Source organism: Dermacentor andersoni, chromosome 5 (genome assembly GCF_023375885.2).
Source record: "Dermacentor andersoni chromosome 5, qqDerAnde1_hic_scaffold, whole genome shotgun sequence".
NCBI lineage: Eukaryota > Metazoa > Arthropoda > Arachnida > Ixodida > Ixodidae > Dermacentor > Dermacentor andersoni.
In genome coordinates this window covers 85830549-85854271 of record NC_092818.1, presented here as the reverse complement: position 1 = coordinate 85854271, position 23723 = coordinate 85830549, and the positions used below count along the sequence as shown (strand labels likewise).

General features: G+C 48.9%; 1 protein-coding gene across 1 annotated transcript in view; it reads left to right on the top strand.

The window, feature by feature from the left end:
- E(Pc) (Enhancer of Polycomb) overlaps window positions 1-23723 on the top strand; it is a 90208-nt gene that overhangs the window by 34784 nt on the left and 31701 nt on the right. Inside the window, exon 3 of the mRNA XM_050178126.3 lies at window positions 4774-4919. Coding sequence (XP_050034083.1) covers window positions 4774-4919 — 146 coding nt within the window. The remainder of the gene's footprint in view (window positions 1-4773; window positions 4920-23723) is intronic.

Sequence of the window (23723 nt, the reverse complement as noted above, 5' to 3'; positions counted from 1 at the left end):
AGATAGGGAATGTGCTGAAAAATGAAAGTTCGCTATCAAAATTCTGTTAGCCTACTTTGGCGAGGCTTGCTCAAGGCAATCCAGAATTGCATTGCCAACAGCACAAAGTGCGCCCCATGCATCAGGCAGCAATGGCAGCAGTGGCATGGACTGGTATTATAGGTAACTTATGTGGATATGACCACTCTTGTAAGAGTTCGGCACTGTACATGTTGGTGTCCTTGAGCAACATTTTTGCAGCGCTAAGCATGCCATCTTGGCACCAGGAATGCTGCTGCCTGTGTGCGCGGAACTCGCCCGTAGACATCACGTGTCCCTTTTGCAAAAGTGTTCATATTACCGACAAGGATTGACTGAGAATGCGAGCGCCTGCTAGGCAATACCAAAATATGCTTGATTCAGGGGGCATATTCTTCTTCATACAATCATTTTTGGTGACACAATACGATTCCAATTCTTCATCACAGGCATAGGCGTGGCTGCCCGCACAGTGGCCACCATATCCAGCAAGGGCCTGAAAGAAGTCCACGCTAGGGGGATGTGTATTTCATTTTCACTGTTTTCTCTGCACACCACTAATCAACTCAATGCACACAAAGCCACAGAGTATGCACACACTGCGCATGGTGCGCAAATCGACGTCAGTACGGGTCAATGGCAACGCAGCCATGTCACTTGAAAAAGGCAATCTGCAAACAAGATGGCGGCCATGACATGTTTCCAGCACCAGCGATCGCTTTGGGCACATTGCTAATTTTGTAAACAAAAATGGTGGTGGCCACACAAGTGTGCTGGGGTAGTATTTTGCACAATTTGAGTGGGAGAAAATGCATTTGAGCACTTTTTTTTTTAGCTCTGTTATCCTTACATGGGTAGATAATGTGAGGACTAACGTTAGTTCCTGCAAATTTTCTTAATGATAGATTACAATTTAGTCGAGTTTCGTTGTCGAGAGATGTGACGTGCATTAATTCTTATGGGCGTTCATATTAGGGATAGGAAAATATCTCATTGTGGCGAGAATTTTGTTGTTTCAGGCTTGTGTTATTGCAGGGTTTGGCTATGGTAGTGATGGAGATGAAGTTCTGGAGATTCTTTTTACGCTTCTTAGCCTGGCTCCTGCAAGCACAAGGGAGTGGCTTTCCCACAGATAAAAAGAAGGGGGGGGGGGGGGGGGAATTGCGAGATGGTGGACCTTTGCAGAACTCTGTTCCATAGGTCGGCATAATAAATGGATACTCCCTCATACTCACTAGCCAATATTTTCGCAGGCTCTTTACTCACATTCCTACTCATCATGTCTACTTAAACATACTAACAATATCTCACATTCCTAGTTGCACTTACTGGCAACCACTCACACTCATACACGCTTCCACTCCCACTCGTTGGCGCTCACTCACGTACTTCAACTGGTACTTGCTGACAGTCACTCACATCCGCTTAAAATATGGCACTGACTTTCATTCATGCCCACGTTAACCGGTACTCCTGTTCTTACGTCCACTGGCATTCCCTAATGCTCTATATAATGCCTGTGAAACGAGCTTTCAGAAAGTATGAGTCTGTGTAGTTTTGAAGTAGTATGCCGACCCATGCATTGCTCCCTGCGAGAGTATATACAGGAACAGTAGTTACAGGTTACAAAAAAATTGGTAAGTATGTGAAACGTCCAGGGCATGCTGCAGAAGGGGTTATGGGCACTACGGTACATAAACGACGTGACCAAATACAAAAGTTGCATTTTACACGCATTAGAAACATTAAATGCCTAGCTTATGTTACAGCTAGGGGGAGTCCTGGGGTCTGACTTTACAATCGTGATCGCTTGTTTTGAAGAGAGTGTTCGGGCATTCAGTTATAGAAATGACCCCTGTACCCAAAGGGAGTCTTGGGTGGCACCCGAGACTGCCCTGTGCTGCTTGTGCCTGCCACACTTGTAGGTGGTTGGGGCTCCTGTGCTTGCCTCAATCTCTCCTGTGCTTGCACTCCCTGTAGAAACTGAAACATTCTGCCATGGTCTAAGGGGCTGAAGTACCTCTGTATTGCTGGTCGAGTCTCTTCATGCCATTTTTAGGCCGTATGTGTTGAATGCAGGCAAGGGTGGGTCTTAGCCAAGCAAGCATACTTTTGCAACATATTGTCAACTCCTGATGAACACCAGTTTTAGCTGGGTAAATTATACTTGCTATGGTGCAGTGAGCTCCCTCAAAATGTGCCTATTCCCGCTTGGACAGAAAAACATACTGCCGAGCTGGGCCTCTGTAAACTATGTGCCCGAGGCTAAAGTTAGCTCCGATTGCATCATGCGTAGCGTGACGACACCATCTGCGCATGTACATATGCATGGTCAAGTAATGGCTTCTTTTCTCTTGCAGAATGATACCAAAATAAGGTACATGGGTAGAATGACTGCAAAGACATAAACACGTAATTGGGGTTCTGATCAGTCATTTCCGGTTCTGCATTTTAACCCTTTGAGGGTCAATTTTTTTGCCAAATGCAACCTCCAGGGTTGAATTTTTTTATTGCAGATTTAAAATCTTGAGACTGACCTATTTAGAAAAAAAATTTACCGCAAGTTTTTAGAGTGACCCTAAAGTGACAAAAATACTTTCCATTAGCTGCATTGTTTATTCAGGAATATAAATAGGCTTCTATAAATACTTATAAATATATACTTCCATAAATAGATATATTCTGATTTGGCACTTGGGTAGTAGTCCACATCGAAAGTATCACTGCTCGACACACTTGCAGCACTGTAGCCAGCGTACACGCCCATAGCGTAATCAAACTGTGTATGTGAGCACATGAAAAAAATTGGTTTTTGCGAGCCAAGTCTTGAGAAAAGAAATGCAAGCATGGCAGCGTTGATTGTACAAGGCGGCATCATTTGTATGTACCAGCACCCGACTGTGAACAGATGTAATCACACCCATAGGAGCAACAGACGAGTGGGCATCTAGTGCTTACTCTTTGAGAGATAAGAAACCACATAGACATCAGTGTTTATGAGTGCAATGAACAGAAACAGCCTGCGAGGTGAAACCAGAATTAATCGCCGCGTGCCCTCGCATGTGTGGATGCGCGAGTGGTTGCTAAAAAGTCAGCGTAATGCTGTGTAATGAAAACCAAGAAACCACTGAGGAAAAAAAAAGTTAGCTCCTTGCATCCACACAAGGTGGCAGCACTTGCTGTGCAAGAAAGAGTTGAAAAATTGGCACATTTTTCAAACATACAAATGGCGCTGTAAATACATGGCATCAACCATTTGGGACTTGTTCACGGCACCATATATTTGCAACATTGACCCTCAAAGTGTTAATTCATTAACAGTAGAGGCTTGCTGTGGGTAGAATACACTGGAAGGCAATATGAAAAGAAACTGCTGAACCCTAACTGGAGCAAAAGCGAGTACATGCAGACCTTGTGCTGCCTTGAGAGGTTTCTTTCAGAATTTACTCTCATGGCCCAAACGATGCACAGTTAGAAGAGTGAGGCGTGAGTCCCACTTAGGTTGATTCAATGGAAACTGACTACCGGATCTTTTGGAATGGTAGACAGCGGAGTGACAATCTGGCTGCCACGCTGCACTTGAAAAGGGAAAGAGGAGCAGAGGTGTAAGGATAGGTGAGCATCCATGGAAGGCCATGGAGCACACCGTAGTCCTCAGCTCACTAGCACAGTGCTTCTTACTGGGGTGTGCTAACCACAAATAAACTAAAGCCTACCTTCGGGCTTACATTAGGCCAACTTTCACGCACACACACCCATGCAAATAAGATTTCACTGCATTTGTGTCATTGACCATGCTACTCCCCTTTGTTTTGTAACAGCATAAGTACAGTAGTCTATCTCCGAAGTGCAGCTTTATCAGGATTGTATACTTCTGTGAGAGCTATTGTGCAGTTAAGTAATGGTGTGCGGACTTACACCTTACCTTTCTTCCAGTGTGCTGTATTGGCATAGCCTCTTTATTTCTTATTCCATTGCACACATTGTTTGAGGGAATTGTTGCAATGATAAATGCTGACAAATTGTAGGATTGTCAGGCTGCATAGTCGCATACCTACAAATGTGTGCACTCTTTACAGCCATGTACAATAGGGGATAAAGGCAGTGACCCTCCCTCTCCTATTTATGGCCACATCACTAGGCATGGACAAGTGGCTACTTTATTGGACCATTTTACTCCAATGAGCTACCTAGAAAGGAACACCAAGCAGTGCTTGTCAAAGGCGAGAGCCAGGGTGCTTGAGAATTGAAAAGTGGCTAGGAATAAATGGAACGTAGAAGCTATTGCCACATAACAAAGCAGAAGAAGGCGCCACGCACATTCTAGCTTAGTTTTAGTGACCATACGTGCAATGAGAACGCAGTGGAAGGTTTCTAAAAATTTGAAGCCATTTTTCTCAGCTTATGTTTTTTCTATAGAAGTTTGCATTATCAAAAACTATTGTATGTACAATATACAAACCAGACTTACTTGTAGGACATGTTCTGGGGTAAGATCTTATACTGAATGCAACTGGGAACTTCACAGTAATTTTAGAACGAAATTTTTTTTGAGTAATGAGCTAAAGCTTCCTCTTAAGAACCACAAGTAAAAGATTGGAATCATATTGTGTTTGCAAGCAGTAGATATTTGAGTGCAATGTCCTCTTTCTCTCGGCCCATAAATTATTTTGTTATGTGTTTGGTGTATTTACAGCAAACTGCCCTCTATAGCCTGTGTTGGCCTAAGTAACCAGAGTTTCTTTTCTTGCACAGCATTTGCGATGGATCAGGACATCCCGGACTATGACATGGACTCTGAGGATGAAAAGTGGCTCACACAGCAGGCAAAAAAAATGGAAATCATCCCTTTACAGTTTGAAGAGATGATGGATCGACTAGAAAAGGGCAGTGGGCAGCAGGTTGGTGCCTTCAAGTTTCCCTTTTCACAACTATGTCCTTGCTTCATCGCTCTCATGCTGCTGTGTCGCATTCGAAGTCGCAAAACCTGCCGTCCTCACTGCAGACATCATTTTGACTGACCGTAAAGAACCAACAGCTTCCGTTTCCTGCTCATGGTGGTGAAGATGCAAGTTGTGAAGGATGTGTTATGTGCCTGTGGTTTTAGTTTGAAAGGGGTTGCAGCATATAGACCCCGTCCTGCAGCACATGTCACTCCACTACACCAGAATACTCATTAGGTCAATGTGAAATGCAGCTTGTGCTCAACGCCTTTGTCCACGACTGTGCTAGCAGTGGCGCCTGGTGGGTGGTGGCTGAACTTCAGAAGCACCTTACATGAGATCACTGCATGTACTGCAGTTTTCTTTCTTTTTGTGCATAATAAAGGAATGCGAGGTGAAATTCCCAGAATATGTGAGGCCTCGTCCATTAATATCGAGAGACACCAATTGGGACAAGGTTAGAAGACAGACACTATTTATTTGTTTGTTTACGTTCAGTATTCACACATTACAGAGGGAAGTGGCTATATGCAAAGGAAAAATTGAAGACCAACCCAGTGACAAATTCGACTGATATATCATGATCATTTTTAGTGTTTGCAGGTGTGCATACAGAAGGGAGGGGCATAGTAATACAACACGAAATTTGGAAACACCAGCTAGCAATAAACTCTTATGATATCTCATCGTCAATTTTAGTGTTTCCCACAAGTGCAGATGTCACAGCAGAACTTCATGACACTGTGTTGTTGGAATTTTTTTATTAGACTTCTATAAATCTTTTGTATTAGTTTCCCAGGAACCAGTAACAAGCAGGGCCACGAAACATGAGTGGGGGAGGGAGGGAGTACTCTTTGCTCATGCTTCAACGCTTTGCTTGTAATTGGTAGTCTTAATAAAACAAAATTACGGTCACTAACCAAGTCAAAATTAGCTTCACCGTTTCGGAACCCGTACGGCATTATTGTTTTATTAACCTGGTACCTGATCAGAGGAGGTTTCGTCGAACTCTTGACATTATAATTGATTTGTGGTCTAACCACCTTGCTGCACATTATTAGCTGGTTCCTCTCTCGCTCTTTTTGTGAAGTTGTCTTTTCTGTGCAAACAGCACAATTTTTCTCCTCTCATTTCACTCGCTGTGGCGATGCAGTGGTTATGGTGCTTTGTTGCTGAACAGGAGGTCACGGGTTTGACCCCTGGTCATGGGGTGGCTGCACTTGGGGGGGCGGGGGGGGGAGGGAGAGATAGCACTTGAGAACTTAGGTTTAGGTGCATGTGAACAGATCCCCAGGTGGTCAGAATCAATCTGGAGCCTTCCATTACGGCATCTGTCATTACCCAACCCTGGTGTTGCTTTGAAATGTTGACCCAGTCAGTCTGCTGTCCTCGCATTTTTGTAGTCCCTTTCTTGAATCCTCGTCACCTAGTGCCCAGCCCATGAGGTAATGTCATTCGACATGCCAAAATATAGCTTAATTCGGCAATATTTACCCAATTCTAGCATTCCTCCGAATCTAACATGCATTAAATTTTTATGGGTTAAAGTTGAAGTTTAATGCACACCCAATATTTTCTTTAATAAGAAAAATGTAGCATTCCTCCTGTTCAGGCAATCAAAAAAGGATGAAACCAGCACTGTTGAACTCCACTGAATGTAAATGTATTTACAGGTAATGTCCATTGTCGGCAGTCCGAGAGAGCACTTCGTTGCTGTCTCTGGACTACAACATATCGTCTTCCATGCAATCCATTGCATGTTGGACATTTTACATTGATCAAACAACTCCAAAAGCATCGTAACAGGATGGTGGCCCCTGCCTTGACTAACCGCTCTGCTAATTCATCCTCCGACACATTTGGTCCACTGGAATGTGGAAATATGCGACACGACTTTTTAACCACTAGCTTAGCATGTAAAGTAACTTATCCTTTGAATGTGCTTTTGTAACCACAGACTAAAAGTGGCACGTCAAACCAAGAACTTGTTCTGTCATGACCTTGTGATTGCAACAGTTATGACGCTGGCCCTTATGGTCGTCTTTTGAGCACGGTTAAAGTTTTGTATATGACTACACTTCAAACAATTTTTTGACCAATTTTCTTGGGAAGAAAGGCTGCACTTTAGAATTGAGTAAATGCGATAATCGTATAGAGCTGCAATTTTCATTTGTAAATCTGTCTAGAGCAGGCCAGAAATTGGAATTTAGGGGGAGAGATAATGTGTCTTCAGTGCATTCTCAGTCCCCTGGCACCACAAAGACAGACACTGTAGCCATTAGGGTCATCATTTGGATTGGCTTATTAATGGCAACCAGTTGATTTTAATTATTCAGCGAGGGCCAATCTCAGTGTTTAAGTAACAAAAGTTGCATAAGTCATCTGTACCCGCAGCTTATGTAACACAGGTACAACTTGTGCATTGTGTCTTTATGTTGCATAGTCAGGTGGGAGCATGTTTTCAGTATTTACAGGGGTGAGAATCCTGCGACAATAGCACCATTTTGATACTCAAGTAAATTGCTGAGCCAGATTGTGCCGAAAGTGGAAAAATGACTGAAATCGCACCGCGCTGTGCCAGATTGGCAGCTTTGGCTTTGGCAGTCATCAGCAAAAGATTGCTGGTGCGGTGCGGGGTGTTGTGCTGCTGGTCTCGGAGCGCATGTGAAAGTACCGTAGAAACCCGCGTATAAAACGAGGCTTTTTGCCTATTCTTGGCGTCCCAAATTTTAGCCTCGTACTATGTGCGGATCCAAACAAAAATTTAAGTCAGAAATTTGAGCTAGAAGTTTTGGTTTTGTTATTGCTGCATGGCTATGGTTTGGCTTCCTTATTGCTGCATGGCTACGGCTTGGTTTTGTTATTGCTGTGTGACTACAGCATCGTTTCTTTATTGTTGAGTGCACACCTTGGCAGCACACGTGCAAACCACGCTTCGCGAAGTGCATCTTTATTATTCCGCATTGAAGGGCCAAGATGTCCGGACCACGAAAACAGTACTCGGCTGCTTTCAAGAGAAAGTTTTTAGTCGCACAGGACATCGGCAACAGTGCGGTCGGGAGGCAGTTTGGCGTCAACGAGGGAAGCATTCGCGGTTGGCGACGACAGAAGGAAGCCCTTTTTGCGTGCAGCGGAACGTGGCGAAGCTTTCGCGGCCCGAAGAGTGGAACATTCCCGGAAATCGAACTCGCCCTGACGGAATTCGTATGCCAACAGCGAGCCGCACATCTAGCTGTGAGCGTGGAGCTTATGCAGGCAAAAGCTAAGGAGCTTGCAAGAGAAAAAGGGCTACCAAGGTCCGCCTTCAAAGCGAGCAAGCACTGGATTTATGCTGGTTTTTCCTTACGCCGCCGAACTTTGATTTCGCAAAAGCTGCTCGAATCGCTCGAAGAGCTGCTTGTGGCTTTCCAGAACCACGTTATTTCGCTGTGCAAGTCCAAAAACTTCCAGCTAGGGCAAATCAGCAATGCTGGCCAAACACCGCTTTATCTGGACATGCCATCGCCCCTCACCGTGCTCGAAAAGGGCTCTAAACAAGTTTATATCCGGTCCACCAGCAACGAGAAAACGCGGGTTACCGTCATGTTGTCGTGCACGGCAGACGGACGCAAGCTTCCGCTTTATGTCATCTTCAACCGCAAGGCAGTGCCTAAACTGAGGAGCTGCTAAAAAATGTGGTCAGTAGATGTCGTGAGAAAGGCTGGATGAACGAGAATCTTGTGCACGACTGAATAAAGTCTTGTCTGGTGTAGGTGGCCCGGTGCAGTGTTGTCGTTCCCGTCCATCCTCGTGCTGGGTGCATTTCGTTGCCATTTGGCCGACTCAGTGAAGGGGCTGTTGCCTGAATCCCGCACTGAACTCGTCGTTATCTTGGGTGGGGTGACGTCTCAGCTGCAGCCTTTAGATGTTTGGTTGAACAAGCCATTCAAGGATGTGGTCAAGAGGTGTTACGCAGATTGGATGCGTTCAGGTGAGCCTGCAGCGACGGCGACCAGGCAGATGAAGCGGGCTTCGCCAGCCTCGCTTTGCAAGTGGATTGTGGATGGATGGGCCAGCATACCAGAGGACCTTGTGCAACACGCATTCAACAAGTGTGGCATCTTGAACGTGCTTGATGGCACAGAGGACGAGTACCTCTGGGAAGATATATCCGACAAAGAACTATCCGAAAAGAGCGCAGCTGAGGAAGACAGTGATTGAAGTGCGGAGTGCAATAAATGTTTTCCTCAAGTTTTCCTAACTTGTATTATATGCGGGTAAAACTTTTTTTTCCCCATTTCGCGTCCCAAAAATTTAACCTCGTACTATATGCGGGCTCGTATGATACGTGGGTATTTATGGTAACTTTTCTGTTTTGGCGACCAGTGGCCCAATTAAGCCTCCTGAATAAAACTAAAGGTAGTGACATTATCTTGAGTTGCCACTTTAGTCGCGAGCGAGGGCAGGGGAGGACGCCTGGTGGTTATCCGCATCTCCCTGTTTGTGGAGTGGAATCGCATGATTGTGCTTGCACAGCTTCCATGGAATCGCACGCTGCCGGCAGCGCCTTTTGTTTTGACTCATACTGGCGTCAAGCGGCTCTTGATTGTGTTGTGCAGCCTCACAATCACAATTCCTCATATATTGTTGGTCGCATTGCTGTGCAGTGCGATCGCCGCTAACAAAAAGTGCAAACTGAGAGAGCGAGCAGGGAGCGGACTCTGAAAAGGAGAAACCAAGAGAGAAGGGAGAATGTCACTCAGTATGAACTCCAGATTTCTAAGTGCTTCTAACGAGTTTAGAAGCAAATTCCGTCATGTGCAGACACTTGGTAAAAGTTAGTCCGTGTTGCCACATTACCTACAAATGCCTAAAAAAAAGAAGAATTCATTAACCCTTGCTTCTTCACTTTTCTTGGAGAACACCTCCGGTCACTTCACGAATACTTAATACATAAATAATGGAAAAAATTTTCAGCACTTCTTTAACTCTGCAAAATGCAAAGTTTTGTGATTGTTACCCAACATAACTATAGTAATTATAGTATGCTCCAAAAATTGCTCCGAAATGAATTTAGGCATTCCCATCCCCAATATGTACCGTGACTGGCATTTGAGTATTTTGCAGTGTATTTTAATACCTGTGCAATGTCAAAGTATACTTTCACTGACAGCGTCATTGTGCGGCAAATTTCAGCAAAGAAAATCGTGTAGGAGCTTGGAGATCTCATGCCACCATTGATTGTTGAAACACAGTGTATATCATTAACGTCCCTAAACAACTGATGCGTTCAGTTATTCTCTTTCTGGTTCAGTCTTTAAGAACTGTTGCGTTTGCACAGAAACACCTTTTGCAGAAAGCATTAATATCAATGCAGTATTGTTGCTAGATGCTTCATTACTTTGCTTGCATTACTTGCATTTGTGTATTATTTGCCTAATCCAAACATTGGAGGCTCTCGTGGCCAACTTGCTTAATGCACCGTTTAAGACTTCTAGCCTTTCTGGTATGCATTACTGTGTGTCAGGTGGTAAACCGCAAAGTTCGGTCGCTGCAGGGCTAACGGAGGGCATATCATGGTGTATTAAAACAAGACTGTAGTATCCTTGCCGCAGCGGAACTTTTGAGCAGTCTCAAGTCGGTGCACATTCAGCGCTGCTAAGCAGTCTTGTCTTTTGAACCTCCTCTATTGGACTGTGTTATGCTCTGATCATGCTGGAAATGTGGTCTCCAAAATGGGATCTTTCTTTGAAATTTCAGCAATAACAGTACAGCAGTAAGCACAAAATCTATTTTTTTTTAATTAAGCGAAATATGCACGTCTCTGTGCAATGGTAATGGAATTGGGCACTGTAAAGCTTGCCATGTACTGTATGCACCAAATTTGAAGTAGTTGTCAAGAACTTAGCCAAGTGGCTGAGATTTCTTGCCGGAAAAGTGAGGTGCAAGAGATCATTGTTGTCGTCTACTTGCATTGAATCATCTACATACAGAGAATGCCCCTGCTTTGTCTCACCTAGATATTTTCAGTAGATGACATTGCAGAACACAGTTTGAAGCCCTAGTTTTAATTCACCGTTCGAGGAATATCCTGCTGTAACCATCTTGCTCTCACGTCTGCCGTGTGTCTTACTGCATGCAAAAGTGTAGTGCAGCACATTTTATGGCTGACACCACCACTGCTCAGGCAAGCCAGTGGCGTTATATACGATATAATCTCTTTCCGTCTCTCTTTGTAAATGAGTTGCGACCCTTTCATAAAGACTCCTCCCTTCTCCCCCGCCCCCCTGAGCGGCGCACGGAGGCGGCCATAGCAGTGGCAGCTTCTACTCGTTTATCGACCTCTGAACATGGACCATCGTCTCGTCGCCCCACTTCTCTGATCCGGTCGCCGGCGGAAGGCCGGACTAGTTGAGTGTGGCGTTCAGAAGCACAGGAGAAAAGGCGTCTGTGAGCGCACCATTCGTGCCGTCTATGCGCGTCTTCGCACAATCTCAGTTGGCAAAGTTTCGTTTTCTTTTGCGCGAAGCGAGTGGGGGAGAGTAGGGCAGAGCTGCGGGGGGAGGGGAAGCAGAACAGAACACCCATTACGCCCGCCCTTCTCGGGCATCGTTCCACCATTACCGTAATGGAGGTCGGAGCGTCGTGATCTCGGACGAAGCGCACGCGGGGGCAGTGGCTGGGCCGCGTCTGCCGGGATGCTCGCGAGCTACGGACCGTCGCGTTCACCTCGCCAGTGCCATCTCCCTCTTTTATGTCCTGCCTGGCGCTGCTCACTGGCCGTTCCTGTGCGAGAGGTCTTCGTTCGGCGTCTGTCAGGTAGTGCGCGTGTGAGAGGGTAGAAAGCGAGAGAGTCAAAACAAGGCGCGTGCGTGTAGCGGCTGGGCAGCCTCAACGCGTGATGCGGCGTTCAAGGACGCACGCGTTCGTTGGCGGACCCGCTTGCGTTGTGTTGTGCGGAAGGGAGAGGAGGACGGGAATGGGAGGGGGATTACCTGCGTGGCGCGGAGGGTCGCTGTGCCGGAGGTGACGCCATCGCTCCTCTCCTCCCCCCCCCCCCCCCTCCTCGCCGTCCATGCGCTTTTCTCCGTCGGTAACACACGCGGCGAGCCGTTCCCGCCGGTGGGAAGAATGCATTCGTTTTCTGCTACTTCGCCCACGGTTTGTGTGAGCAGCTATTTTTCCTAGCATACGACGGTATCGCGGCCAGTGCCTGTTATGTAAAAGACTACATCTGCACAAAATTAAAGAAGAAAGAAACTTCGAAGAGGGGGGTGAGTGGGGTTTTTTAAGGGGATAAGTACGTACCCATGCAATATCCGGCAAAATGCGTGTTTGTCGGTCACGGTGTATGAGAAAAGACAGTTCTTTATTATTTACTGGCAAGATTTTGCAGTTTCGGCTTCAAAATTAAACCGAACATTTATTCGTGTTTTATATTCCCATACAAATTAAATAAGTTTGACACCTTCTGTCAAGCGCTGAGTACGGTTCTGTCGCATCTCAAGAGCTTTTTTTTTTTGTGTGTGTGCGGTGTTAATACGGCGGTGCCACTCTCACCCCTCTCTCCCCAACAAACAGGCACACACCGTGTAGGATTTGTGGTCGGGGTTGTAGAGAGGACTTTGGGGGGAACTAGGAGTACAGGGTTTTATTTACATATTTACATTAAAAGAAGGGATACATTCGACAGTCTAGCGTGACTCCCAAATGGAGCACGCAAGACGAATCATACGAGCACGAAGCTCCAAACACACCCAGCACACTGCTTGTCGAGCACGAGCACACTAGTGTTCCTGTATATGCTCCCTGCGGGAGCATATACAGGAACACTAGAGCGCACCGCTCACGAGCACCTCTGTAGGCCGTTCCTAACAACCGTGAAAAGAAAAAGGATTCCGTCTCACGTCGTTTTCTTACGTGAATTGATTTCTTACGCTTTCGCAGTTCTTGCAGGCCAGAATTCTTCGTAGCAGCAGACACCAGAAACATTGCGCGAATCGCCTAAAAGTTTGCCAGAATGTACTAAATTAATGTCCTAATAACATTGGTGCACGATCGTGAGGCCCGCTTCTCAGTGCGACGGCCGCTTGTCAATGCGCGCACGTGCCCATGCCATAATATTTTCTGCGAAGATCCGATACCTTTCTTTCAGGCTGTTCGAGCGGCTAACTTATGATTGGGCGCCCGCTACTTTCTTGTTTTGCTGTAAATTAAACGGGGAGGAAGGAAAAAAAAAAGGTCGCTTGCACTGTCCTCGCAAGAAAAATGAAATGCAGAAGCACGCTTGCTTTTGTTTAGGCTGGTCAGTGAGACATCGTAATTATTACAGTGCGCCAAAAGTTGCCGTCCAATCTTGTGGGTTGGTATTGCGCCACGACACAAATGACTCTTCACCACACCTTGACTATAAACCCCATGCAAGCGATCTTGCGCGCGACAACGACAAGCGACGCAATGGAGATAGCTGTCGCGTTCACTTCGTCGCCTACGTACCCCATACGAGCGATGACTTCGAGCGACGTCTCCCCAGTGTTGCCGGTATTAGGGCAGCAATATAGGCGCCGAAACTAGCGTGACGCATGCTTTATTAACTTAAGTTGATGTATTTTACCGTAAAAAAAGCAGTATAGAATATTTCCGAAGGTCTTCCAGTAGGTTCTTTGCACGTATAAAAATTCAATCGTTTGCTCGTTCCGTGCGACAATCGGAAGTACTTTAGTTATGTACATCCAGTTCCGGCTTCGCGCTATTGGCTAGTCGCTCGTAGCACTTCCGGGCGACGAGCGACCAATTCTAGATTTGCAGAACCGAGCGATCGCGCGACAAGACCGAGCGATCTGTTCAAGCGACGGCCCGATCCGTCGCTCGTCGCTGTCGCGCACAAAATCGCGCTCATGCGGTTTATCCTTTGGAGCCGTGCCGCGTGAAGCAGGCATATCGCCGTTTCTCTGACTCCCGTTTGTTCTCGCATGGTCTTAGCTCGTCCACCCTCCACCGAAAAGGAGAGCTTGGCCACCCTTTATTGGATGCTTGTTCCGGGGGCTTTGGCGGCAGCGAGCGCGTCTCGGGATCTGCAACATCAGCAGAAATTCGAACGCGAACAATTGCGGAACTCCTCCAACGCGTTGTTATTCCGTTTTCAGGTTCGCCCGCATTTGTAACGGCGGCTTAGTTCAGGCTCCAGAACGTGCACTAACAGCTTAGAAAGCCGATACAGAGCACTTCACGTCGCAGTTACTACTAAGTAATCGTAACAGGCGTTCTGATAAATTATTTCCTGTTTGCGTTTGAATTTAGGCTGACGGTACATACACAGTAGTTACGTCACTCTCCAGTTTCCGAATTGGCCTGCATGGTAGCGGGAGCAGCACTGCCAGTCCGAGAATGTCCTCGTTTTTTTTTTTCTTTTTTGTACTGCTCGCGCGTCTCACATTGTCACCCCTTTGTACTATTCTTCACTAAGAAATACAAATACACCATCAAAATGAAAGGTTATTGGAGGTCATAGCGCCAGCGCTGTACGGCTCTTTTTCGACGCAGTCAGAAGTTGCTGCATAATCGTGGACCGCGTGGCGGCGAACAGACTTTAAAAGGGGCCCTGAACCACTTTTTAGCGAAGTGGAGGAAGACATTTGAAGTGAAGATAGGCTATTTCAGAACCACTTTGCTGCAAAAAGTGCTTCAATGCGTTCAACAGAAGCGGAGTTATCGGCAATCAAACACGGCCTCAGCTGTGCTCCCCTACCTCCTCCAATGCCTTGCACTGCGAAGGCTACGGCGGAGACGTCACCGTGGCGCGCAGTTCATATTCCCGATTTGGTGCCTGTGCCGCGCTAAACGTAAGCCAAACGCGGCTGTCCTCAGAGAGCCGCAGTGCTCTTAGCCACTGGACTCGTGGCGGCACCTCGCGGCGGCCGCGGTGTAGCCGAGCGCAGCGACCAATAGCAGCCGCGTATTGGAGTGTGCTTTATGACGAAATAAAGCACACCGAAAATAGCGAGGATCATGGGGTTTTCGAAACGAGAGCGTTTGAGAAAAAGGTGACTTCGCGCTCCGCTTGCAAGCTTCACGGACCGCGTACGACAGCAGAACTGGGCCGAGATGTTCACAACAGCGTATGCTACCCGCGGACTATGTTATTTCACCAAGCCCGAGGGGTGGTACAGGGCCCCTTTAAAGTGGAAGCTCTCTTCATCGTTGCGTATTTTTTTACAAAACGTATGAAACATCTCAGAGAACCCTAGCACACACACTCGTTATACGGACTCTTCACTCGCCAAAGACGATATTGGCCTCGAGCTCCACCTATGGAAAAGCTGGCGCCACCGTCGGCGTGACGTGCTATTAGAGATCACGTGGACATAGCGGCCGCGTCGGCTGCTTAGGGAGCGCCGAAGCGAGCTGAAAACGAGTTTAAATTCCCTCGTTTCCATCGTCCTCATTTAGTGGCGAGATTTTCCCGCTTCGAGTGTCGCCTTTATAACGCCTGAAAGCACTACAATAGCTAGGTAGTGGCTGCCTTTGAAGGCGCGCAACATGGTAGGCTACTGCTCGGTGCCGCAATGCCGGACGTACGCAACGGAGCCCCGTGTCAGCCCCGTGACCTTATTCACACGTAGCCGCAGGACAAGAAGATGCGTGAAGCTTGGCTTGCGAAACATAAAACCGGCAAACAGTCATCGGCTACAACTCGGGTATGCAGCAAGCACAGACGCGAGGACGATTTCTGCTACGGCGCCGGGTCTGCGATGCTCGGAAAACGCGCTCTGAGACGCTCGCCCGAGTGCGCTGCCCGACTAATGTCATGACGGTTTGGTCTATGAACTTGTCGATGCTATAGATACTGGCAAGTTCACTGGAGTAGAAAGGGAGCGGTAAGAAGCACATTATAAAAAAGCATGACATATGGTCATGTTTGTTTTATGAATTAATGCACTGGATTACAAAGAAGAAGTAGCGGGAAATCGCACGCTGAGAATACCGATAAACATACAATGCGACGCAACTCGAGAAATAATATTGAAACGTCCAAGAATTTAGAAGAAAAAAAAAAAAGATTGAATCGTCGCAACGGCACATCACAGTCCCCGTAGGCGTCGAAGTCTCTACAATGAAATTATTTTTGAACAGCCCTGATAGCGCCCACGCAACAATGGTTGCTTGTGTACTGTCAAATGCTCATATTCTGCGGCCTAAAAGCTCATGGCACGGTGCGAAAACGTGCACGCGGCGAAAGCGAAACAGTGCGCGGACAAGCATGCAGACGCGCAGTCGGTCGCTGCGAATCTGTGCGATCGCTGCATTGAGGCTTCATTATATTACGCTCCATTTAGTTTTACAAACACTCTAAGAACATATTTCACATAGTTTGCTCTCGGCGTTTCACGCAAGAAGCCGGTTTGGGAGACTCCATCGCGGCGACCGCGCGCAGTGGCGTTCACTGTACGTATTCGGTAAAGAGATAATCTGTAAACGATTCTATGCTTTCAGTTTGCCCGAGATTATTATTTAGACAGTAAAAAACTTCTCTCGTTTCGAAAGTACTTACAGAAATGTCCGGGAGAGCTCGCGCGGGGTGTTTTCAGTGAGCGCTGACAGCAAAACCTATGAGGAGCGCGCTGCGTGATCCCTCATACTACGCAAGCGAGGCGCTTCCGATAGATGGCGACTCCGCAACTCCTCGCCGCCAATGTGGTCGCACCTCGCACGTGGAATAATGCGGCGACTGCCGGACACGTTTTAGTAAAGTTTGCCTTCAAGGCGCATGGTATGATGTCTCGGTGTGATCCTATTGAAGTTGCCGAGACTCATTCATGTGACACGGCACTCGCGATCGAGCTTCGAGGCCGATATTGGGATGAAAAAAAAAGAAAAAAATGCGACCGCGTGCTTGTGTAAAGCGCCAATCGCGATCGAAAAACTTGATTCAAACGGGCTGAATCGCGATCTGTCCGTGTGACGCAGGCAGCATGCGTTGAAGACGGGATTTTTATTTTATTTATTTCATTGCGTAATTAAATACAGAACTGAACCGGACCACTGGCACGTCTGTGCGACTAGTGCAGGTAGGGTAGCCGAGCCGGTAGTTAAATTGTGCTTGAAGATGAAGTAGGGCACAAACAGTGCTGCCAAATTAGAGATTTTTCCGCTAAATTTAGCTGGTTTTTACACTGTTTAGCTAGCGAAATTTTTGTATTGCGGGAGGCAGGATATTTGGAAAGTTTTTAAGTCTTAGCTTTTTTTCGCGGCGGTTTTTGGCGGTTCTGCATTTTTATTTCTGATGAGCTGAAGTTTTAAAATTTTACTCATTTCTGCGGAGAAAACGTCCCTGTGCACAATTTGACGTCACCGAGGTGCTACGGTGCCGCGCAGCGGAACACGCCCAATGCTTTGAATAGTTCATTTTCCAGTAGCGCGCCCCTCTAGCGACCGCGGGTCGCAACTCCATCCATCCATCCATCCATCCATCCATCCATCCATCCATCCGCCACTCCGGAGAGATTGCCTGCCATTCGGGCAGCATGGCTTGCTATATCCATGCTGGTGCCACACTGGTCGAACGCCGAGGTCAAACGCGTGTTAAGTAAGCTGAACATTATCATGTGTAATCGGAGGAACAGAACGTCAACAGAGATGACGAATGCCATCTTAACTGTTCGACCGGGACTCCGAAGGCTGAGTAAATGCGGCTCAAGCTACGAACTGTCCGCAAATGATCGGCACGTTGGAGGTGTGCGTCGGCAGCAGCGCTGGAAGCCCGCCTGGAACCAGCGGTACGAGTAGACAGTCGCCCGCTGAGTTCTCGACAAACCAAGGTGAAGCAGACATCTTCCCGTGAATGAAAGTGCCTGCAGTCAGTGAGCAGTTTCTAGTAAGGAAAGCCCATGATTGATGTCAGCTTCGGCCGGTCCCACTCCAGCCTACCGGTTTGCTTAACCCCGCCTTGGTGGCAACTACTTTCTCTCCTATATATCTTTCCCTCCACTCTCCCCCTCCCAGTTGGCGCTGAGCCGTGCCTCTCTCAAGGACTGCACAAGACAGTGCTAATCTTTCCCTTAATAAATAACTACTTCTGTCTAGTAAGGAAATACAGAAGTGCTTTGTTAACGTTGTTGAGTCCATAGTTTTTAGTCAATAAAGAATTTCTTCTTTGATTGATTGAAAACTTATGATTTAGTGGTTGCTTTTTGAAAGCGAAAGTCTTACTAACCTCGTAGAGCCGAGTTTCGCCGTCGCCGCGATAGCCACTATAGCCGCGAACTTGACCATTTGACCACAGCTGCGCCGTAGCCATGGCAACGCATCACGTTACTCGCCGCGCCGAGCTCCGGCGCCACCGCGTGCGCTAGCCGCCGCCGCCGGCGGCTTGGCGCATGCGCTCTCCGCAGCTGGGTGTCGTCTGACTAAAAGGAGCGCCGCGCTCGCCTAGTCAGTGAGAGCTTGGCCAACCTTGGCTTGGCCATGGATGAGAGCAAGGCCAGGCCGTCTTGCGGAAGTTGGAGGCTTTGAGTCGTCGTCGCCAAGCGACGTCTGATCACTCCGGGGATATCGCCCGGCGAGCTGCTTCACTGGAGAGGGCCCGGAATGCAACAGGCGTTGCACTGTCGAGATCAGTGTAGCGACCGCGTTCGCGCTCCCTCCGTTTGTGCTTCGACGCTGGGCATGTTCGCGGCATCACTTTGCATGTCTAGCACTTGCGCTTTCCCTGTGGCACAACAGGCATCGCATCGTCGAGCGATGCGTGCCTACCCAAGCCTAATCACAGTCATGTCTAGTCACCGACCTAGGTGCAGCCGTTATACCTGGCTTAACGATGATTGTATACATGAGTATAATAATTACATCTAAATGAAAGGTTAACCAAGTGAAACCAAGACTTAACCAGGCTAAACCAAGCTTTCGTTTTGCATATCCAGGGTTAGCTGAGCTAAGCGCAGCCAATCTTTATTTTTGAATTGGTAACACTGGTCACAAAGATTCTACTAGCGCTCGTAACCGAAAATATAGGTTGACGGTTATAACATAGCTATGCAGTTAGTCTAACGCTGCCGTGCACGTGTAGGTTGCGCAAGTACTGTAGTAACACAGTTTCGCAGAACCTTCTTTGCCGGTCATGCTAGTTGCGTGGCTTGTTCTTTGATACTTATTCTACATTTGTAGCCAGCATAAAACTGTAATAGAATTTACGAAACTCTTCGGCCAGGGTGTCCTTCCTTTAACACAACTTCAAACCCACCGAACAGGCACGATCTTCGAGGCAGATTTTTTGGTCTGCTTCGAAGGCAAACGCGATAACACATGTCGTTGAGGATAGGATTGCTACAAATGCGCATTTACAACAGTGGTCACAGCAACATTTGTAACTTACAAAACTACTTCGCTCTCCATAAAGCTTAACCCATTGCCTGGTGGCATTATACTTCCGAATGCGGTCGTTTGGTGGAGAGGGTGTTGATTTGGCATCGAGTTGCGGTACTGCGGAGCCCTCGCCGCTGCTCTAGGAGTCACAACGCTCCCGATATATTTTTCTTGTAGCTAACGTTCTGTCAATATAATGAGCACACGTTTGACAGAGCGGTATGACGTTGGTTAGCACATGCCGTTTAACCTAATATCAAATACGACTAAGATAATGGCAACGCGACAGTGTGCTCGGCGGGCACCTGCGCTCGAGGTTATTACACCGTGCTGTGGCGACAGTGGTGAGCCGAAACGCATATAAAGCAAGTGCAACGCATTGAGACCCTGGGACACCTTAAACACCGAAAGGTAACTGCCGCCTTGTGAGTGGCCTCTGTGGTGGACAGCGGCATGTTTTGTCTTGACCGGCCGTTCGAATTTGTCGCTGAGCTGAGTCGAGTTTGCCTCAAGATCGTGAGCACGTGGACGCCTTCGCTCGCCTAGACATGGCATCGGCTGGCGCTGAGGTTGTTGTATCGCGCCTGATTTGGGAAGCATAAGTCGGAACATTTCTACATGGAAACCTGACACGTGCAAGTTTCGGACCCTCTGCGCATTGAAGCGTGCCTTGCAAGATTCTTTCAGGGACATGATACCTTGAGTGCGTTTATCGATAAAGGGTGCGCTTGCTAGTGTCGCTGCCGCCGAAGCGCCAGTGGTGAATTAAGCATCTATAGATCGCTATTCATCATCAGTGGTGCACCGTCTAGGCAGAATCGTGTCCCCGACCTGCGTCAGCGACACAGAAAGAAAGCTTGCTTTTTACATCGAAGCTGTATACCCCTACCGTCCAAGGAATTTTTTGTGTCGTTGTAAGCAGAAAGCTCCCCATACGTGGGTCGAACCCGAAGATCGTGCAATACCGGCCCGACCCGCGGCGGAGGTGAAGCAGGCGTTAATCACTCCCCGTACGTGGGCCGATTCTGAAGGTGGTGCAAAGCCGGACCGACTCGCGCCGGAGGTGAAGCTGGCGTTAAGCACTCCCCATGCGTGGGCCGATCCCGAAGATTCTGCAATGCCGGGCCGACCCGCGGCGGAGGTGAAGCATGCGTTAAGTTAAGCACACCCCATGCGTGGGCCGATCCCGAAGATTGTGCAATGCCGGGCCGACCCGCGCCGGAGGTGAAGCTGGCGTTAAGCACTTCCCATGCGTGGGCCGATCCCGAAGATTGTGCAATGCCGGGCCGACCCGCGGCGGAGGTGAAGCAGGCGTTAAGTTAAGCACACCCCATGCGTGGGCCGATCCCGAAGATTGTGCAATGCCGGGCCGACCCGCGCCGGAGGTGAAGCTGGCGTTAAGCACTCCCCATGCGTGGGCCGATCCCGAAGATTGTGCAATGCCGGGCCGACCCGCGCCGGAGGTGAAGCTGGCGTTAAGCACTCCCCATGCGTGGGCCGATCCCGAAGATTGTGCAATGCCGGGCCGACCCGCGGCGGAGGTGAAGCAGGCGTTAAGCACACCCCATACGTGGACCGATTCCGAAGATAGTGCAATGCCGGGCCGACCCGCGGCGGAGGTGAAGCAGGCGTTAAGTTAAGCACACCCCATACGTGGGCCGATCCCGAAGATTGTGCAATGCCGGGCCGACACGCGCCGGAGGTGAAGCTGGCGTTAAGCACTCCCCATGCGTGGGCCGATCCCGAAGATTGTGCAATGCCGGGCCGACCCGCGCCGGAGGTGAAGCTGGCGTTAAGCACTCCCCATGCGTGGGCCGATCCCGAAGATTGTGCAATGCCGGGCCGACCCGCGCCCGAGGTGAAGCTGGCGTTAAGCACTCCCCATGCGTGGGCCGATCCCGAAGATAGTACAATGCCGGGCCGACCCGCGGCGGAGGTGAAGCAGGCGTTAAGCACACCCCATACGTGGGCCGATTCCGAAGATAGTGCAATGCCGGGCCGACCCGCGGCGGAGGTGAAGCAGGCGTTAAGCACACCCCATACGTGGGCCGATCCCGAAGATTGTGCAATGCCGGGCCGACCCGCGGCGGAGGTGAAGCAGGCGTTAAGCACTCCCCATACGTGGGCCGATCCCGAAGATCGTGAAATGCCTTCTTGACCCGCGGCGGAGGTGAAGCAGGCGTTAAGCACTCCCCATACGTGGGCTGATCCCGAAGATAGTGCAATCCCAGGCCGACCAGCAGCAGAGGTGCAGTTGTCCCACATAAACAGCTTCACTGGTCAACCTTCTTCACAAAGTGGAAGGGCACTGAGTTTTTTGCTGTAAAGATCTCGTTGTTCAGCGTTCTCTTGACTGTTTAGCGTTTGGTTAAGTTACACGAGTGGAAGCGTTTTCGACAACACATGCGTCTCGGATATCGCGCTAGCGGCTGTGTGCTATTGTTTTGTGCACCGAAGATCACGCATATTCAGTACACTTTATGAATTGCACTGCAGTCATGCTGACAGGGCAGTATCCTTGAATGATTACGTTCGAGCAGCTTTCGAGGATACTTTTGTGAGATTTGATGTTCTGGATGTGGGGCAACGTTCCTGGGACAGTGCCATAAGTGCTGCTGGTGTAACGAAGAAGAGTAGCCGCCTGCGCCACAGCACCATCGCCACCGGCATGAGCTCGTGGTTGCTGTCTTTCGCCGAACGCTTGTGACAGCTACCCGTTCGTGCCCGTTGCTAATAAATCTCTTAGCAAGTGGTGGAGGTGCTGGGTTTCGACCACCCTGGAACTTCGGAGTCGCACTCTACCCCCCATCATGCCCGACGACGCACGCACTCCTCCAGCTCCTCCAACGGCGCCGGCCACCTTGGTTTGTGCCGGTGCCTTGCGTCAGCGAGATCCCCCTATCTTCTCCGGCACAGATGACAAAGACGTTGAAGATTGGATCTCGTCCTATGAGCGAGTGAGTGCCCATAACCAGTGGGACGACGTTACCAAGTTGAGAAACGTCGCATTTTATCTTACGGACGTTGCGAAACTATGGTTTCTAAACCATGAAGCCGACCTCACTTCGTGGTTGGTCTTCAAGACCAACTTTACCCAAGTTTTCGGTCGGCCTGCAGTAAGAAAGCTTCGTGCAGAACAACGTTTGCGCACACGAGCCCAAGAGGCCGGAGAAAACTTCACGAGCTACATTGAGGACATTGTCGACCTTTGCAAACGGGTGAATGCGTCGATGTCAGAGGAGGAGAAGATAAAACATATAATGAAGGGTATTCAGGACGACGCATTTCAAATGTTATTATCGAAGAGTCCTCACACTGTCGCTGAAGTGATAGAATTGTGCCAGAGTTACGACGAGTTGCGCAGGCAACGGCTTCACACCCGACGTCCCACCCCACCCGCCGACTCTCTATCAAGCCTTGGAGTCGACGACAACCATGCTGCTCTCTTCGTAAAAATCCAGGAATTCGTTCGCGCAGAGGTCGCCCGCCAGCTATCTTTGATATCTTCTGTCCAGGAACCACCCCCTGCTTTGCATCCTACGATCCGCGACTTCATTCAAGAACAAGTCTCTCAAGCCGTTCCTCCAGCCGTTGAGCAGACACCAGTCACGGCTCCTCTCACTTACGCTGAAGCAGTTTCCCGATCTCGTCCACAAACGCCCCTGCCGCCCTCTATGCATCGACCACCGACATTTTTGCCGCCATCTATGCCGCTTCACGAACGCCGGCATTTTCCTCCTATGCCGCTTCCTGACCGACAGCATTTTGCGAATCCTCAACCGCGACTCGGACCTTACCCCCACCAGTGGCGCACCTTCGATGACCGCCCAATATGTTTTGCTTGCGGTAATGCTGGTCACGTGGCGCGCCATTGTCGTCGTGGCATGCTTCCTCTTCAGAACATCCGGCGAGCGCCACCTTTCCCCGCTCCGTTTTCCTCTACGCCTTCCAGCCTTCCTACCTCTTCCTTTTCCCCTGACCGCCCAACCGCCTCTACTCGCCGCTCACCATCTCCCCGTCGTCGCTCGCTTTCTCCGATGCGGCGTCGTCCCGTGTCCACCGAGCAGGAAAACTGATGGCCGCAGTTCCCGAGGCACGAACTGCGTCCACGTCGCAATGCCCAAGTCCTCGTCCCTCTCCAGCCAACGTCATTGAAGTCTCTGTCGAAGGAATCGCCGTCCTGGCACTTGTAGATACAGGAGCCGCCGTATCCGTAATTTCCGCCGAACTCTGCCGCACACTACGAAAGGTTTTGATGCCTCTCTCCGACTTCTCCCTTCGAACCGCGAACGCTCAAAATGTAACGCCTCTCGCTGCCTGTACTGCTCGCGTCTTCATTCAAGGTCTACTGTATACCGTCGAATTCGTCGTGCTGCCCACTTGTTCCCATGACATCATATTAGGCTGGGACTTCCTTGCAAA